Source organism: Nymphalis io, chromosome 25, assembly GCF_905147045.1.
Source record: "Nymphalis io chromosome 25, ilAglIoxx1.1, whole genome shotgun sequence".
Taxonomy (NCBI): Eukaryota; Metazoa; Arthropoda; class Insecta; order Lepidoptera; family Nymphalidae; genus Nymphalis; species Nymphalis io.
In genome coordinates, this window is record NC_065912.1 from 6855080 (window position 1) to 6875022 (window position 19943).

Below are 19943 nucleotides of genomic sequence, written 5' to 3' on the forward strand. Positions count from 1 at the left end.
TTCCAAGCCACTCGGTCAAAAAAAAATAAAACCTTTCAAGACTCGTGACATGGAAGTAGTGGAGTCATTTGGGGAACTCGTCCGCGAAGAAGTTGCAACTTGGGACAGTACGGCACCAGAGCGAGTCGAATGGGAAAAAGTCAAGTCTGTTCTCACTGACACTGCAGGCAAGGGTTTTGGCTATCAAAAGGCAAAATCTTTACGACTGGTTTCAAGAAAACGAGGAGCACTTACTTCTCTTGATTGACTCAAAACGCCAAGCCGCTTTAAATTTTCGCCTTAACCCTTGCGATGCGACGCGTGAAGATCTCACGAAGGCAAAAGCCTCACTCCAGGGTAGCATGCGTTTCATTGTAAATGCGTATTGGACAGAGCTTTGCCAAAGCATCCAAGGGTACGCAAACGCGGGATTTATGCGGGCATCAAAAGAGCTCTTGGACCTACCCCAAAAAAGACAACACCTCTCAAGGAAACTGACGGTTCTGTTATAACAGACAACACCCGTCAGATGGCAATATGGGTAGAATACTAAAAGGGGCTCTACTCGTGCCCAGTGGATATTCAGCCCGAAGCAGTGGAGCTTGTCCCGAATCTGGCAACTTGGCACGAGCTAGACGTTGCACCTACAGTAGAGGAACTTTATCTGGCCGTCAAGAAGCTCAAATGCGGAAAGAGCCCCGGAAAAGACGATGTTGTCACCGAAGTCGTTAAGCTTGAGTGCCTCTTGCCCATCCTTCATAACCACCTGGCTAAGTGCTGGGAAGAAAACTACGTCCCTCAGGATATGCAAGATGCTAACATCGTTACTCTTTATAAAGGTAAAGGCGATCGTGGCGACTGAACTGTTACCGCGGAATATCTCTACTTAGCATCGTCGGTAAAGCCTTTGCCAGGGCCATTTTAGGCAAACTACAAAGGCTCGCCGACCGCGTATACCCTGAGGCACAATATGGTTTTAGGTTCCAACGGGCAACTGTCGACATGATATTTTCACTCAGACAGCTACAAGAAAAGTGTAGGGAGCAACATACCCCCTAGTCATTGCATTTGTAGACCTAAGCAAGGCTTTTGACTCCGTGAGCAGAGAGTGGTTGTACTCGGTTCTTGTCAGAATTGGATGCCCCCCAAAACTCCTAAGTATAGTGCAATCGTTCCACGAAGATATGGAAGTCACCGTCCTGAACAATGGCAACACATCCATGCCATTCGACGTACGCCGTGGTGTTCGTCAAGGTTGTGCACTGGCCCCCACCTTGTTCGGAATGTTCTTCTCGATGCTTCTGAAGGTTGTTTTTGGAGATGAACAGCAAGGCGTCCACTTACACACGCGAACCGATGGTAGGCTGTACAACATCTCAATGCTCAAGTCCAAACGCCACAGGGAGGACCTATTTGTAGATAGTATCCTCTTCGCTGACGACGCTGCCTTCGTTGCTCATGACCAAGCTCAACTCCAGAGTCTAATGGACAAATTTGCCAGAGCGTGCGACCTCTTTTCAATGTCCATAAACTGCAAGAAGACCGTTATTTTAGCGCAAGGATGTTTAGAGCAACCAGTCATCTTGCTTAACGGCGCACCTTTACAGGTGGTTAACAAATTTTGCTACCTTGGGTCGCATTTGTCGAGCAATCTCTCGCTTGATGCAAAGATCGAATCCGAATCGGCAAAGCAGCCTCTACGTTCGGGAGGCTCTGTACAAGGGTTTGTTATAACAGACACCTTACGGTAAAAACGAAAATGCTTGTTTACCAATCATGTGTCCTAAGCACACTTTTGTATGGAGCTGAAACGTGGACAATGTACGCAAAACAAGAACGCCGACTAAACACATTTCACTTGCGCTGTCTTCGGAACATTCTGGGCATCACATGGCAGGATCGCGTGACAAACGAGTCTATTCTAGGCGAGGCACAGCTGCCTAGCATCATGGCCATTCTCAAAAAAAAAACGGTTACGGTGGCTGGGACACGTGCATTAAATGGAGCAGACTCGTCTTCCAAGGAAAATACTACTGGGAGAGGTTGTGGATGCAAAGAGGTCTGTTGGGCGGCCTATGCTCCGTTACAAAGATTGCGCTAAGCGTGATATGGTTGCGTTTAACATCCCTAGCAATCGATGGGAGGAACTGTCAGAGGATCGTGCCAAGTGGCGATGCCTTATTCACGAAGGTCAATCAAAGCGTGACGATGCCTGGTTTAAATTACTAAAAGAAAAACGAACTAGGCGTCATGAGCGGGCTTCAAACCCCCGCCCATCTGGGGGCGCATACACTTGTCGTGAGTGCGGCCGAAGGATCCTCTCTCGCATTGGTCTTTTCAGTCATGAACGCAAGTGCCTTCGCGATGCCGCTTAAATCATCTGTCAAAGATGCGGAGGCCTATATAATCATCATATAATATTTATAATAAAAATTGTTTGACAGTCAAAACTATTAAAATAACAATATTTATGTATTCGTTCCATATCTCTTTGTTGACAAAAAACAATTATTGCTTTTATTTTTTAAATAATAATAGAGTATTTACAAAAAATCGCTGGTTGGAATCATAATAACATTAGTTTTTTTTTTTAATTTTGTTAGTCAATAATTTGGAGTAATATAATAAAAAAGAGTACTTATTTTCTTTTGTTTAAACGCGCTAATCTTTGGAAGTATTCGGATTTAACATTTATTTATTTATTTTTGCATTAGATTGCCCAATTCTTGAGGAAGGTAGACTTATCTCAAAGACGGTTACGATAAGTTCCCGATTATATTCCGTTCCAATCTCGACGTATATATTTTGTAGAAGTATTTTTAAATACAATTAATAAAATCTTCACATTATTTTATCTGTGGATACTTTTGTTATGACAAGCACAGGATATAACTTATAGCTGACTCAGGGTATAGAAGCAACGACGGTGTGAGCAACGCTTTACATTTTTTATAGCGCCCATTTATAAGGTAAAGGTAATGACTTAACATCAGCTGACTATCTACTATATCCGCCGTATATTTAATAAAAAAAATATTTGAAAAAAGAATAACGTTTTATTTTTATAATTAACTAGTTTTCGCCCGCGTGTTTAAGGGCAGGTGTTAGGTATAAAAAAGAGGCATGTCTCCTTTCTTGGGATTTAAGCTTGCTACATACCAAATTTCATCGAAGTCACTTAAGTGGTTTAGCCGTAAAAGCGTAACAGATAGACAAAAATTCCCTATATTATTTTAAAAGATTGCATGCTACAGATCAATAATAAATATAGATAAACAAATACTACAAATTTAATACAACATGTAAATTTTGGAATATTTTTTATTCAAATGTATCAAAAATAACAAAACATGATACATAATCTCGAATACCGGTCAGGTTGAGAGGGTAACGACCTGTGTATAGTGACGTCACGCGCGTACCGCTAGAAAGGTAGGATGTGTATATTTGAGGTGTAAACGATTTAATAACATTTTTAAAGATGCTATGATATGATTCTAAACACATAACGGAGTTTGAAATTTGGAATCTATATGACATTAACATTTTAACAATGAAATATGATACAGATTAAAAATATATTTTATCAATTATTATTATCATTGTTCAATATTTAAAGAGTTACTTGTTTAAACATTTAAAAGATTAAAAAATAGAACAAATTCTTTCTATCTTAATCATCGACTTACGTTTTGAATGTTATCTGTGTCAATAGATGTTAAAAAGTAATATCGACAAATTCTTCGAAGTTTAAAATAAAAAAAAAATTAACGTCTATTTGTTATTCTAAATAGTTCTTTTTTCAAATGGAAAGTTGAAACATCGTTTGACATTTGAGAATAAAACAATTGAGTTTTCATTGTCTTCACACATACAAGAAAATATATTTGTAAAGTTGCTATCTCAACAAAATATCGTCATCTTCATGTCTAAATGGGTATTCGTGACAGCTCATGACTCACGTTTGCGTTGTACACCTTATTCACTTCTTAAAGAAAATAACTTGAAACGGCCTTATTATAGTTTAACAGGTAATCTTTCTTCTCTTTCAAATCAATAATAACAAAAATAGCGAAATCAGTGTTTATACGTGAGACCATAAAAAAATAATAATAATTACAGTAAACAGTAACAGCCTGTTAATGTCCCACTGCTGGGCTAAGGCCTCCTCTCCCTTTTGAGGAGAATGTTTGGAGTTATTCCACCACGCTGCTCCAATGCGGGTTCGTGAATACACATGTGGCATAATTTCAATGAAATTAGACACATGCAGGTATCCTCACGATGTTTTCCTTCACCGTCAAGCACGAGATGAATTATAAACACAAATTAAGCACATGAAAATTCAGTGGTGCTTGCCCGGGTTTGAACCCACGGTCATCGGTTAAGATTCACGCGTTCTAACCACTAGGCCATCTCAGCTTTTACATGTACATTGTACTAATATAAAACTAACCACTCGTAATAATTATTATAAAATATAATAATGATATATATAATAATTTTACTATTAAAATACTATTTTGTAACAAAAAACGTTTTTTTGTATAAACTTGTATTCACTTATCTTATTAAAATTATGAAGTTGGTACTACCGATTATAAATACAATTACTCACTATGTTTGTAAATAAGAGTAACTGGTATTTAAATAATACTTAAATACTTACCCAATTGATATTTGTCCCGATTTCATTTACAAACATATTATGGGGTAAAAAAGCAATTTGTCTCGTTCATTTGTGAAATATTTGCATATTTAGAATATATTAATAGTGTTTTGTCCTAATATGGAAATCGATTATTATATACTTTTAATAGTCATATATTACAAAATGCCTTAAAATAACTCATTTACAAATATATTTGTTAATATTTTTAACCAATGATTTATAATGTCAAGGTTAAGGCCATTATATTCTTATCACACTTTATAACCATTAAAAAAATATATAACCACAGTATATAAAAACATGAAATAAAAATTAATGGTAGTTACACACGTAACGGCATAAAGCAAATCGTAGCCCCATGGAACTGACAGCGGTATATTTATGTACAATCAACGTTGATTTTTCTTTTAAGAAGCCATTATACGTAGCAATATCAATTATTCATCTTTTTGTCCGTCATTAATTGTAAGAAACTTCAATTGAAAACGACTGTCAATTTTTTTTATACATAAACTTTTCTCATTAAATATTGTACCAACATAAAAAATTTAAAACAGAGCAAAAAAATGATTTTATAATTAAGCAATACTTTGTCAGTTTCTTTGCTGAGTTTGCGAACCCTCCACAGATAAAAACTCATTTATCTGAATGACAACGACAACTAATAAGCTTATTTTTTTTTCCTTATTTACGCCAAATGTGTATGAGGTTTTTCCCCGAACAGCCATCATGTTAATAGATGTAATATATGATTAAATATCTATTTATTATTGAATATCTATTTAATAATTTAGTGCACCTATTATACTGGAGTTTTAATGATATTATTTTTATTATTACTATATTATTATTTTTTTCGATTCAACTGGGAAATGCTGCTAGCATATTTGGTAAATAATGTAAATAATTATTATGTGAATAAATAACGAATTAATATGGCTTTTATGAAAGCCTATACAAAGAATAAGAACTCATTTTCTTATTATGAAGAAATGAAAATATGCAATTTAATAATAATAATAATAATAATAATATCTTGGGACATTATTCACACACGGCCATCTGATCCCAAACTAAGCAGAGCTTGTACTATGGAAACCAGACAACTGATATACTACATATACTATTTTTCTTTTGTAAATGCATACTTATATAGATAATTACACCCAGACTCAGGACAAACAGACATGTTCATGCCCACAAATGTCTATCCCGGGCGGGAATCGAACCCACAACCTTCGGCGTGAAAGGCAGGTATCTACCAACCACGCCAACCGGCTCGTCAAATGTTAATCAGTTATGAATTTGACGACGCCGTTAGCGATAAAATTTCTTAATCAAATTATTTTCACCTTATTGCTGTTTCATTACATCGAAAGCATAAGAAGGATAGTATATATGCCTACCTGATTAACATATTATTAGTATCTTTTTCTAATGCTTGGAATTAAAAATTAAAGCAATGTTTGTAGTCCTGTCTAATTAGTTTAGACATTTTGTATAACAAAACGATTCGGTTAGTTAACTGTAGTTAAATCATTTACGAATTCAAAATTCTTAATATAAACTTTTTGAGAGTCAAGGCACTTAAAATAACGATATTATGCAAACTTTTGTTTTTTTTTAATTGCTCATTACAAACGGTCTTTCCTATAATTCCTGAGTTGAATTAGAAAATACTTTTAGCATATTTCAATTCAGTGGTTTAGTCGTTAAAGCGCAACAGATAGACACCAGTTACTATACATAATATTAATATGGATTCGTAAATGTCTATTACAGTCATTAAAAACAATATAAACTCGAAGCCTACCGATATGAACTATGTGAGCCATTACAGCGGTTATCAGACCTTATACGACGTCTTCCAATTCATTAAGAAATTGCTAGAAAGTTATAAAGACGTACAAAATTACTCGGATTATGGATACGCGTGCTGTATTTGTTTTTTGAAGTGTAAACATCTTAGCTTTTCGTATACAGTAGGGGCTAACTGAGACTTAGAACGTCAAACGAGTTAGCGTAAGATTTCGAGCGTCAGATGACGTCAGCGTAAGATTTGCTAATTACACATTCATTCTTGTGAATATCTTAGCACACACCATTTTTTTTTTAAATATATTCTATTTTAATATATAGGCCTCTGCATCCTTGACAGATGATTTAAGCAGAAAATTATAAGGCTTAATCCAGTATTCAAAATTGTTACTGGCAGTAAAATGCAGATAATAAAAAACGGTGATGGTGATGGCCCAGTCAATAGCTCACGTGAATTTTAAGCGAAGATTACTGGTTCAAACTCGAGGAAGCACTTATTTTTTATATAATTTATCCCGTGCTCGTACACTTCGTGACGAAACTGCACGTTTCGGACAATAGTATGACATGTATATAAGCCCCTGTAATCCTCTAACCTGCATTGAACCATCGCGGTGTCGCTTGAAACCTTCTTAACACAAAATGTAGCGATTTCCCAGCAGTGGACTTACAAACTACATTTCACTTTCTAAAGAAATCCCGCAAAGATATTAGATTTTATTTGATTTTCTTATTCACTTTAGAATTGATCCATTCGTGTCTTCTACGTCATACGTGACTCGGGCTTGAAAAATGTTCTACATATTTTTCTACCTAAGATATACGACATAACGAATGAAAATAACATGATAGAATATCTTATATGTTGAAGATATACATATATTCTATCATATATAGATAGATAAAATTGAATATTGGGTAGACATAAAGCCACAGATCCCAAAGTACTAGGTTAAAACCGCAATTCTAGGGTCTAGATAAATAATAAAAAACTAGCTCCCCGTCTCGGTTTAGAATATACAGGTCTATATAATACGCTTATATATCGTAATACATATAACTATTGGTTTCGACTGCCTCGTTGGTCTAGTGGCTTGATGTAAGGCTGCAGACCTGGAGGTCCTGGGTTCAATTCCCAGGTCGGGCCAATAAAAAGTCATTGGGTTTTTCTGTCAGAAAATTCTCAGTAGCAGCCCGGAGTCTGGAAGGTGAAAGTGTGTTCACTCCCGTGCCTCGGAAAGCACGTAAAGTCCTGCGCCTGAACTTGTCCCGATCGTGTCGGATTGCCGTCCCATCGGATTATGAGAGTTAGGAAATAGAGAATGCACCTGTGTTTACGCACACACTTGTGCACTAAAATATCTCCTGCGTAGTTGGCTAATCTCTCTTGAGATTGGCCGCCGTGGCCAAAATTGGTCTGGAGGACATTATCATTAACTACTGGATTACGCAGCGCCAACGCAACGGTAGTAAGTTCCCAAAGAGCTTTTTTGTCATCTATAATCAACATGTCAACAATCGTCATATTTCAACCAATTTACACAAAACCATAATGAATAATACTCATAAACTTTTCTCATGAATCCCTTTATCCATTGGTGAAACCAGTATGAAATCCGTCTAGTAGTTTTAGAGTTTATCGCGTCCAGACAGACAGAGGCGCGGGGAACTTCGTTTTATAATATGGTAATTATGTAAACGGGTTAACGGATTAAAAGACGCTTTAGAGAACGACACACACGGAACGCTTTAAATAATAAATAATATGGGTCGACCAGAACAAATATCACATTAAGAACTTTTAACTGGCGTTCTAAAGGTCTGTCAAACAAGTAACCTTTACAATTGCGTCGTGAGATAGCAACACTGAGCACTTTCTATCGACTGTATCACGGCGAGTGCTCTGAGGAATTATTCTCTCTAATTCCTGCTTCCCCCTTCCTTCTTAAGTCCACGCGTGCTGGTTCTCGGTGTCACTGCCTAACTGTGTCATCAATTCCATCGCGAACAAAGAAATTTGGCAACTCCTTTCTTTGTCACACTTCCAAAAAATGGAATTCCTTACCAGCTCACGTGTTCCCCTCCTCTTACAACCCAACCCGGGTCAACCCTTCAAACGAGGCGTGAAGAGGCATCTTGCGGGCCGGCAAGGCGAAGGCGGCTAGTGCAGAACGTTTTTCCCGTCTGTACTGGCCGTCGTCGCGTTTGGACCACTTACCATCAGGTGGAGTAGATTCATTTGCCCTCCCGGCGAATATAAAAAAAAGAGACCTGTCTAACAATAATTTAGTAAGAAATTTGTATTTTTTTTTTGTTGTATCTCAATTGTATGGACTTTTGTTGTCTCAGAATAAATGGTTATTATTATTACTAAAAGTTGACGAGGTCTGGAGTTACCAGGAACATCTATTACAATATGTCTTAATTATTATCCAAGAATGAAGTAAATAAAAAAACCAGCTTAAGTTTACTTTTCTTATTTCGAAATACGCGTTGAAAATGCGATTTCCATTTTAATGTAGTCGCGAAATCTGACGGCAGAAGTGAAGCGTGAAGCGATCTTACCAATCTTTTATTCATCACTGTAGAAATTCATAGACAGGATAATAAATTTTTAGAATAATCTAAAAGCAACTCTTTTTTTTTTTCTTTTAAATTTTTAATCATTCTCGTGAAATGAGACGTCCGCCTTGACAGACGGGTATTTCTTACAACATGATATTTATTATGGCCATATACGTGTTATCGGTGTTTTTGGTGTACTTACTTTTAAATGAACATCAATCATGAGACAAACACTATGTCTCCAGTAACACTATTTATATATATTTTAAATATAAAATTATATAGGTTGTAAATTTTTTTAACATCTTAAAGTTGTAGTACAAAATGAGACAAATATTTGCGCCTTTGTCCGATTTAACATTTTCCGCCGCAGCTGCCCGTAACGCATTTTCGCTGACAGATGATGGATCCAATGTGTCAACGAATATGACGTTTCGTTTAAGGGGGCCCTTGTTCAACTTTGTTTCTTAATTAAATTGTCGGTTTGAAATAGCTTTAAGCGTGTTATATATTTTTCAAGTTTACTTATTTTAACTGAATAATTCCCCTTAAATAAGCATCCTACTTCTGCTCAAAGACTTTCTCTCCTTTGAGGTTAATACGCTCACGCTGCTCCTTAGAGCTAGGTGGATAAACATGACAAACTTACATCCAAGACATGCAGATTTCATCACGATTTTCGTCCTTTAACGCCGATACGAGGTGTTCAACATGTTACATCAAGCACATAGAAAGACGATACTTAGATTTGAACTTGCAATTTTCGATCAATATTTACTCTGCCATCATAGCTGTCATAACACTTTTTTTTTTTTGGCGTACATAACGCGTTGCTATAATTGATAGTACATGTTATGTAGTCATTATTCCCGCATTTATCTAAACGACCTTTTTTATGGTTATGCCGAACAAATCGATTCGAATGAGCGGCGATCAACGGCACGATTGAGAGCGTAGAAATATTGTTTGCTGAGTAAAATGTGCGGACATTTATTTCTCCTGAATCGAGCACACCTGCTAACCAAGTTTTACTGGCTCGTTGATCTAATGGTTAGCTATTATGTCCACAGAGCCCAAGTTCCTTCGTTTTTATCGCTCACTAATGTTACCATTTATTTAAAATCTGTCTCACCTCACGTAAAATCTCACCAAGATTTTGACGCCCCCTAAATTATACCGCACTAGGCCTGGGCCTATTAGGACTATACCCTATTCCGTGCCCGGCCCTGCACGGAAGTTATATTAAGGGTAAGGGGTTTTGTATTAGTGGAACGAGATTCTAAATTATAGTACGTATTGAAGGTATTTTAAATAAAATATACTCTAATACATTATTACATTACACAATATACACAGATAAATGCAATTACTCTCTGGATACAAAATTAATTCTTAATTATTTTCGTCTGTAATTAATGGTGTTGTAAAAATGTATTCCCTTGCCACCGTGTGCTTCATTACAATTTGTTTGACAGTAATTGACAGATTGAAATAATATTATCACCCTTATAAAATGTTGTGTAAAAAAATGTTGATAGCTTCTAAGATAATTAAATTGTCAATTTAATTAGTTGTATATTTTTCTTAGTAAGTCGAGCGAGAAATAAAAGAAAATGAGACATTTTGAACATAACAATTATCAGATATATAATGATTATTATATTGTTAATGTATTCAGTGTTGAAAATAAGATACTGGCTTAAAATTGAAAAAAGCGACTTTTTTTTAATTGCTTTTTTTTTAAATTCGCTCCTAGAAGTTTGACGAAAATAATGTAGGTGCCATATGATATTAATTTCATGTTCGAATTTCACTTTTTGACCTACCTAGGTAAAAGGTAAATGGGCCATTTGATAAGAAATAACCATTATTACGTCGTTTTTACTTTGACTATCAAAAAGTACATAAATGTAATAGTTCAATATTAAATCAAGTCAGCTTTCAATCTACAAGAAAAAACAAACTTCAACCGTTTAGGAGCTAACATGCCACAGACAAACACACATATAAACACGTTAATATTATAACACCCCTCTTTCTTGCATCGGGGCTGTTAAAATTATTTGAATACAGTTTAGAAAATACAAAAACTGATGAAAGACAAATATAAATTTTATTTAAAAAAAAAAAAACAAGATAATTCACATCCATTTCATAAATCATTTATAAAACACTACTATTTTACTCAAACGATAATAATATGATTATACGAACGATATGATTATGCCATGTTCTAGGTTTCTTATTTTTGTTCCAAACTACCGTCATGTTTGTAGGAAACCTCTGGGTTTTTTCTTGGTATTTATATAAAATAGAAGCGGCCCGCCCCGACTTCGTCCGGGTTGAACAATTATCTATCTTAGTAAATATTTTATAAGAAATTTTTGATATCTTGGGTTACATTATTGCACTTTTTTGCAGTTTTCGTAAGGATATCTAATTTTTTTTTTGAAAATAAAATATAGCCTATGTTTTTCGCTGATAATAAAGCTTTCTGTGACTGAAAGATTTTTTAAATAAGGTTTAGTAGTTTTTGTGTTTATCAATTACAAATAAATTATTTATTATTCAATAAATTATTTTGTTATTTAATTTTTACGATTTATTTAGTTTTATTGTATCGCTAAGATTTTTACAGTATATGTTATTTACACCCTTAATAACTTCGTATCACTCGTACGAGTATCTGTTTTATTTGTTAATTTTAAGGGTTTAGTGATAAGTTGATGGTGAAAACTATCTCAATAAAAAAAATACAAAACATCGCTTTATAATGTATATTATAGATACAGAAAATGACTTAACTAACAATAAAACATTCGTGTTTTAAAAAGATTTTAAAATATAAACAGTTTATTGTAATTGAAAAGTTTGAAACATGTTCACGGCGTTTAATCATAAAACTATTTCCACTAAACATAAAAAAACTTATCGAACTTATTCAATTTATTTTGTTTCAGAACAAAATGGCGCGCGTCGTGTTATTTATAACGCTGTGTCAAATTTTAAGTTTTCCCATACTCACACAAAGTAATGATGAGAATCCGTTCTTGGATCTTGCGTCATCATTCTTGCAAAATATGGGGGACGGTGGTGATAACATGAATGGGGTGGCTGCTATCGGCAATATCGTCGGTAGCTTATTACAAGGGGACAATGCTAAGAATTTGGGATCATTGCTTGGACAAGACAATGGAAGCGCTGGCGATGTTTTATCTGGTAACGATATATTACTTTAAACAATTATTTAAATACTAAGATATGGTGAAGTTCTCCTGACAATACGAATTCGGAGAATAACCAACGTCGCAGGATGTATTATTGTTTACAAGTGTATGTGTAAACACAAGGGTACTCTTTATTTTTCACGCTTATAATTCGAGGGGACAGCACATTCGACACGACCTTTTTCAGGCGCGCCGTTAGTCCTGCTGAACGTCTTTTGGGTCGTGTTGGATTGTCGTCCCATGTATAATCTATAATATGTCCCGCGTAGTTGGTTAATCTCTCTTGAGATTGGCCGCCGTGGCCTTCCGAAAGACATCATATGATTATCTAGATTTTTGGTGGGTATATTGCTATATTAATCTACATAGCAAATATATACACTGAGTAGATACAAATTATAATTATAGAATCAACGGAATTTGCTATGAAAAATTATTGATTTGTATATTTTAAGCTGGTCCGAAATAAGACACCGTTGTCAATATAATGTTATTTATTACTCCGATATATATTATTCCAAAAATAATTAATTTCTTAGATCCTCTTCTAGAAGCAAAATTGCTTCAAAACCGCTACCATGACAGCTGTCTTCTTCCATAATGACAGTTAATGGCCAGATGTAATTTTATAACGAGTTATATTCAACCGACCGATAAAGGCCATCAATAAAGTGTTAACAATATGTTACCAAAATTGTGAGGACCGTTACTTTATAATAAATCCAGACAGATTGTTAACTGTCAATAGATTGAGAACGGTGCTTTCAGTTTACAATGAAACGCATACAATTTCAATCGCTTATTTTTTTTTTTTTTTATTTATAGAATAGGAAGGCGGACGAGCATATGGGCCACCTGATGGTAAGTGGTCACCAACGCTCTTAGACATTGGCATTGTAAGAAATGTCAACCATCGCTTACATATCCAATGCGCCACCAACCTTGGGAACTAAGATTTTATGTCCCTTGTGCCTGTAATTACACTGGCTCACTCACCCTTCAAACCGGAACACAACAATATCAAGTATTGCTGTTTTGCGGTAGAATATCTGATGTTATAATGTATTAAGTTATATTAGCATATAGTACAGTAATACAGTAACAGCCTGTTAATGTCCGACTGCCTCTAAGGCCTCCTCTCCCTTTTTTGAGGAGAAGGTTTTGGAGCTTAGTCCACCACGCTGCTCCAATGCGGTTTGGTAGAATACACATGTGGCATAATTTCAATGAAATTAGACACATGCAGGTTCGATGTTTTCCTTAACCGTCAAGCACGAGATGAATTATAAACACAAATTAAGCACATGAAAATTCAGTGGTGCTTGCCCGGATTTAAACCCACGATCGTCGGTTAAGATTCACGCGTTCTTACCACTAGGCTATCTCGGCTTTTTTGTTTTTTGTGCAATAAAGACTTAATAAATAAACAAATTATTCATATATTCCAGGGTTGGGCAGCTTATTGGGTGGACAAGATGGTAAAATAGATCCAACGCTAGTTGGTTCAATGGTTTCGATGCTCGCACAGCAAATAACTTCTAGTAATCAGCCGACTCAACGTCAAAAACGGGAAACGGAATCAAATGACGTCAATATGGAAAGTATACTTAGCCTGGCGTCAGGGTTTTTGGGCAATAAGAACATCGCGGGAATTTTACCCGTAGTCATGAATACTTTAAGCGCATTTTCGGATGAACAGGCAAATAAACGGGCTGATAGTCACAAGGATCATTCATCTTTCCTTCCACCGATTCTGGAAAAAGCGCATTTGTACTGGGACGTGTTCATAAATTCAGAATTAGGGAAGACGGTTTGGGAAAAGTCGGGACTTAAGCGAGCCATGAAGTCTTTTATTGGACCTGATGGAAATGTCAGCTTCGAAATGATGTTCAAGAGTTTTGAAAACCATTCGTTCAGGAGACATTGGATTAAGGCCGTCGCTAAGTATCTGACTGATATGGTCGTTCACGTCGCTAAGCCCGAAGTCTATCAGAGGTAAGAATTATTTGTCTAACTAAACGTACGTAGTGAATTGTTAATTAATTTTGATATTCCATATTTTCGAAAACATTCTACAATTTATTATAGCGTTACAAAAAAAATACTAACTTACCCAAAGTTAGTATTTTTTTTTGTAAATCAGTCACTGTCACAATAGGCTAAGACTCCTCTCATTTTTTGAAGTTTATTTCGCCACGATTCTCCTTCGCGAGCTAGTGAATAGAAATGTGTAAGATTTTCATCCGTCACGCACTTTTCCCCACGATGTTTTCATCACTACCAAGCAGGAGATGAATTATATATCAAGCACATGAAAATTCAGTGGTGCTTGCCCGGGTTTGGAACCGCAATCATCGTTTAGTCACGCGTTCTAACCATTGGGCCTCATATCGGCTTAGTAACATATGATCCAAAAATAACAACATTCTATTTATAAAGTGAAGTAGTACCAAATCTTTGATGTTCAAAGGAAAAACCAATGTCTAGTATGTTTGGGGTTACCCGGTAGTAAAACCTTAAAATAAAACCACCTAGTATGTACTCTCATTATAAATTGGCTAAAACGTATTAAGTACTTACAAAAAAAAACATTGTTATAGCGCGACGTAAAATACATCTAACGCCATCTATTGATGAAAAAATAAATTAAAATGACATTTGGCATAATGTATTTTGATCTTGAACAAGTAAATTCAGTTTCAAATAGGATACAAGCCTTAATTTATGCTGAAACCGACGCGCACATATTTACATAACAGCGGAAATTTGATGATCAGATATGTCACGTTCAAAAACTATTCGTAAATAAATACGTTTTGCAAAATGTGTTGACATATGGATTAAATAAAAACTATATATAATATAGCCTCCGATCCATAGTTATAAATGAGATTTTTTACTGTCTATTTGAAAATACTAAAAACCAATAAACATATAACGTTTTAAAGATTTTAATATATAGCATTATTACATAAGAGGCTGCGAAGCTCAGTCATATTCATGTATTGTAATCTTCGATCTATACTAAAAACACTTTCTTTTCTTTCTCTTTCTGCTCTTATTAGTGGTCGAAGATTGTAATGTAAATAAAAAATATACAAAAGTAATACAGTAACAGCCTCTTAATGGCCCACTGCTGGGCTAAGGCCTCTCCCTTTTGAGGTTCTCCTGAGGTTTGGAGCTTATTCCACCACGCTGCTCCAATGCGGTTTGGTAGAATACACATGTGGCAGAATTTCAATGAAATTAGACGGTTTGAACTTACGATCATCGGTTAAGATTCACACGTTCTAACCACTAGGCCATCTCGGCTATACAAAAGTAATAGTCATTTATATTTATTAGTCATCCTATAAGAGTTCTTCTAATATCTATAAAATCCAGAATATATAAATACATTTGCTATATAAGTTTGATTAATAAAAAGTTTTTAAGTAAAAGTCTACCTTATAATTATATATTATGAGGTATATATTCATATATTACAATAATCAAAGTGATAAATCATTATTTTATTGAAGCGTTACACTTGCTTACTGATTGTCAAAAATTTACTAGCGGTTCGGAAATAAACACCTCAGTACCCGAGAAGAAACATCGAAAAAAACCAGAGGGATCTTTTTTTAATCTCATATTTTATAAATAGGAGTTATACAAATAAAATTATTATATTTTTTTTATTTGAAACGACCTGGAGGCGATCGTTTCATTCATATCGTTTCATTCGTCTTCCTAATAGTAAATCATTAAAAACATTATAATATAAACTATCAAATACTGGCATTTAAGATAAAACCATTGCCTTTAAAAAAAAACTTTTTCAGATACTTGTCGTCTGGGCAATATATAATAAACAGCTTTCTAGACAGCCAAGGTTTACCCAAGTCCACCCACTTCAATATGAACAGGCCAGAGAAATCTATAACAGCATTGACAAACTACGTTCTAAGGAAATACTTAGACATGGACACAGATGTATCTGGATATGTCAAGTCTGCCCTAGAATATATGAAGGTAAGTGCGCACAGAATAAAAAAACCTTCTAATTTTGAAAAAAAACACGCTTACATCTACGACGACGGATCTATGTGACCTTTATCCGACATAAATTAAAAAAATAAAAAGCAAATAATTAAAAACACACATCGATATACAAAATGTATTATTGTCTATGCTGTTGACCGTTGATTAGTTCCATGGACTAGAGATAATCCTATCTGTATTTCTAATGTTATGCTTATAATAAAAAAATCATTGTCATCGGAATCGAACCAACATGTATAACTACGTCAGATATAAGGAAGTAGTTCTAAGTCAGCCTGCAAGATTTCACCTAAGCAAAAGCGTTTTTACACGTGGTAGGGCTTTGTGCAAGCTCGTCTGGGTAGGTATCTACTCATCAGATATTTTACCGCAAAACAACAGTACTTATTATTTTTGTGTTCCGGTTTGAAGAGTGAGTGACCCAGTGTAATTACAGGCACACACATAATATTTTAGTTCCCAAGGTTGATGGCGCATTGGCGATGTAAGCGATGGTTAATATTTCTTACAATTCCAATGTCTATGGGTGTTGGTGACCACTTACCATTAAACTAACAAACAATGCAATTTAAATATAAGGTAGTAATAAAATCTATTCTAAATTATGCTCTAATTTTCCCTGAAAAAGTTTAATTTGCATTTATTATAAAGGCCAAAACATGACAGCCAACCTATTTCCTATAACCTATATTCCGGCTTAAGAAACTTTTTTTTATTTTTTTACAAAATCCACAGCTTATATACAAATTATGTTTTTAATTATTTCGAATAGTTTTTTCACTTTAAAATTTCCCACTGAAGAGAAATGCAAGGGGACGGCCATGAATAAATTAGTGTCAAAAAAATAATAAACGAGATTGAATCTGTGTCGCCATTTTAACGAACTTTATTAAATTTTAACGTATTCTGTAAACTGTTTCTAAATTTATTTACTGTAAAGGTATTCAATTTGCGAATAATGTCTTATTTATGGTGTAATTTGTATATGTTAATATAGTAAGTACGGCAAGACCCTCTGTGATAAATGACAGGATCTCAAGCACGTAATAACACTGGCCTGCATTTGAACCCTCGTCGTGTCGCATTGCTGTCCCTTCGGACTATGAATTTATATTAAAAGAGTGTTTGTGCGCAAGAGCCAACACAATAATGTGTCGTGTGCAATAGTTTAGCTAAATTCAGTAAGAAGTACGTTCATCCCCTGATTTATGCCTTGGCCTAGGGGCTCGGCCATCCCAGGGCCCTGGGGACCCAGCCATAAATAATATAATTTTACTCTAACCGCTTCGGAATGTTGGGGCCTCTCATGTCAGTGACTTGGATCTGTAAATCCGAGACTGTTTACGTTTACATTACCGGTTTATATTTAATCAGACTATATATCTAAGGTGAAAGTAGTCTGTCTCTTTATTGTTGTCATCACGGCTCAATAACTAAACCATTTGTAATGAAATTTGACAAAGAGGTAGCCTAGAACTCGGATAACAACATTGTCATATAAATAAATTACACGATTTGTGGGTACAATATATTTATTAGGCAGCGATTCACTAGAAACAACTAGTATAATGAATATTATTAATTGCTTTGTATATTATTATGAATTAAACGATAATTTAATATTTTCCAGCAAATATTAAAATTAGCACAAACCGCGTCACAAAACCTCGCGAGCCGAGCCGATTACCACGCGATCGCAGACAGACTTACAGATACGCTGAACTTGGAAGTTATAGAACCAGTCCTGAGGGTGTACAGAGCTTACAAGCACTCGAAAGCGGCGCCACATTGTCAGGAACATCTCATGTGTGTCGTGAACACACACCACGACCAGGACAAACAAGGTTTGTTATTGTAATATAATGTAATGTTACAGTGTTAGAATCGCACTGCTGGGCTAATGCCTCCCATTTGAGGAGAAGGTTTGAGGTTGATGAAATTACGACACATGCAGGTTTCCTCACGATGTTTTCCTTCACCGACTAGCTAGAGGTGAATTATATACACAAATTAAAAATTCAGTGGTGCTTGCCGGATTTGATTGCAATCATCGTTTATGATTCACGAGTTTTAACCACTGTGCCATCTCGCCTCGGTTTGGTTATTGTTCACCATTAATTCCAAAGTAAAAGTTCTTTTAAATTCATAAGAATTATCTTAGTTAAGATATAAGGGGGATTCAGGATATTATTTTATTCAATAGATTTCATATTCTGCCGCCAAACCGCAATACTTAGGTATTGTAATTGAAGACACAAGGGACATAACATCTTAGATTCCAAGGTTGGTGCCGCAATGTCAATGTAAGACATGGCTAATATTTCTAATAGCGCCAATGTCCACGGCCGGTGTTGACCACGTTTCATCAAGCGGCCCATTTGACCATCCGCCTACCTATTTCATACAAAAAATAATGAGATATAAGCGAATATCAGATTACAATTACTATTTTAATTGATCGAGTAGACATCGCTGATACATATTTTTTCCCGCGGTATTGCTGTCCCCGCGGATTATGAAAATAAAGGATACTAGCATGCATAAGCGATCCCGTTGCGCTCCTCGTTAAGACAGAAAGGATACCGCTGATTTTTTAATGGGTATTCCGATGTTCAAGGCGCACTCGGCGCCGTGGACACCGGCGAGCCCCACATACCTCACACTGTGGAAAAGCGTAAAGCTATTTCCAGAGTAAAAAAAAAATGGGCACACTTGTACATATTACCTTTTTATTCAAGAGTATTTTTTTTTATTGATAGTATTTAAAACTTTTCAAACAAAACAAGTAGAGCATCCATAATATATATCATGATATTATTTGAATCGGAAGCTTAAAATAGGTGTTTCATGTTTGAATTGCAATATTTGTCTATTTCAGGCCTTCCAGGATTTAAGGCTGGTCTAACTAAGCTGAGCAGTCTGGCCGCATCAGCAGCACTCAGTTTCCAAAACGGGAAAGGATTTTGGGATCTCTACAACGCTATACAGAGCGATGTCAACTGTGAGGTAAAGACAATGTTTTAGATATTTTTTATATAATACGTAGCATACTTATCACAGAAAGTTTTATTATTTCTTTATTTTTCATTAAAACGATTTTTTAATCTGTGTCAATAATAATGGTAATGAAAGTCGTTTTAATATAGATATAATTGTATCAAGCCTTCGCGGTGGTACCGAGTCTCTGTTTGTTCACAATAGTAATAAAACAAACTTCGGACGAAAACCTTTAGTTTATAAGGCAGCAGATTTCGGATGGAGTCATTAACCAACCTTATTCTTATAAGCAGTCCGAAAGAAATAGCCATATACGTATCATGTTAATAAGTTAAAAAAAAAAAACTTTTTTCAGGCCAAATATCCGGCGGATTGCGCTGCATTCCACGAACATGAGCTGAAAGTTACTACTGAAGTATACCATAGTGAATTATAAATAAATATTTAATTAAAATGCACGATAATATTTTATGTATTTTGCATCAACTAAATATAATAGAAAATAAATTAGGCTGAATTTTAAATCATATATTTATAGACATTCAATTTTTTAAATTTTTAAGTAGAATGTTTTTTAAATATCGTTAAATAAACTTGGAGATCTAAGTTTAAAGCATAATTATTAAAAAGTACTTAAAATA

At 35.2% G+C, this 19943-nt stretch overlaps 1 protein-coding gene across 1 annotated transcript in view; it reads left to right on the plus strand.

Annotated features, from left to right (window-relative positions):
- Positions 1 to 19768, plus strand: part of LOC126778191 (uncharacterized) — a 23842-nt gene extending 4074 nt beyond the window's left edge. Inside the window, exons 2-7 of the mRNA XM_050501654.1 lie at positions 11995 to 12253; positions 13710 to 14256; positions 16086 to 16275; positions 17936 to 18149; positions 19184 to 19311; positions 19658 to 19768. Of these exons, the coding sequence (XP_050357611.1) occupies positions 12001 to 12253; positions 13710 to 14256; positions 16086 to 16275; positions 17936 to 18149; positions 19184 to 19311; positions 19658 to 19738 (1413 nt within the window). The 5' untranslated portion in view covers positions 11995 to 12000 and the 3' untranslated portion in view covers positions 19739 to 19768. The remainder of the gene's footprint in view (positions 1 to 11994; positions 12254 to 13709; positions 14257 to 16085; positions 16276 to 17935; positions 18150 to 19183; positions 19312 to 19657) is intronic.
- The last annotated feature ends 175 nt before the right edge of the window (positions 19769 to 19943 follow it).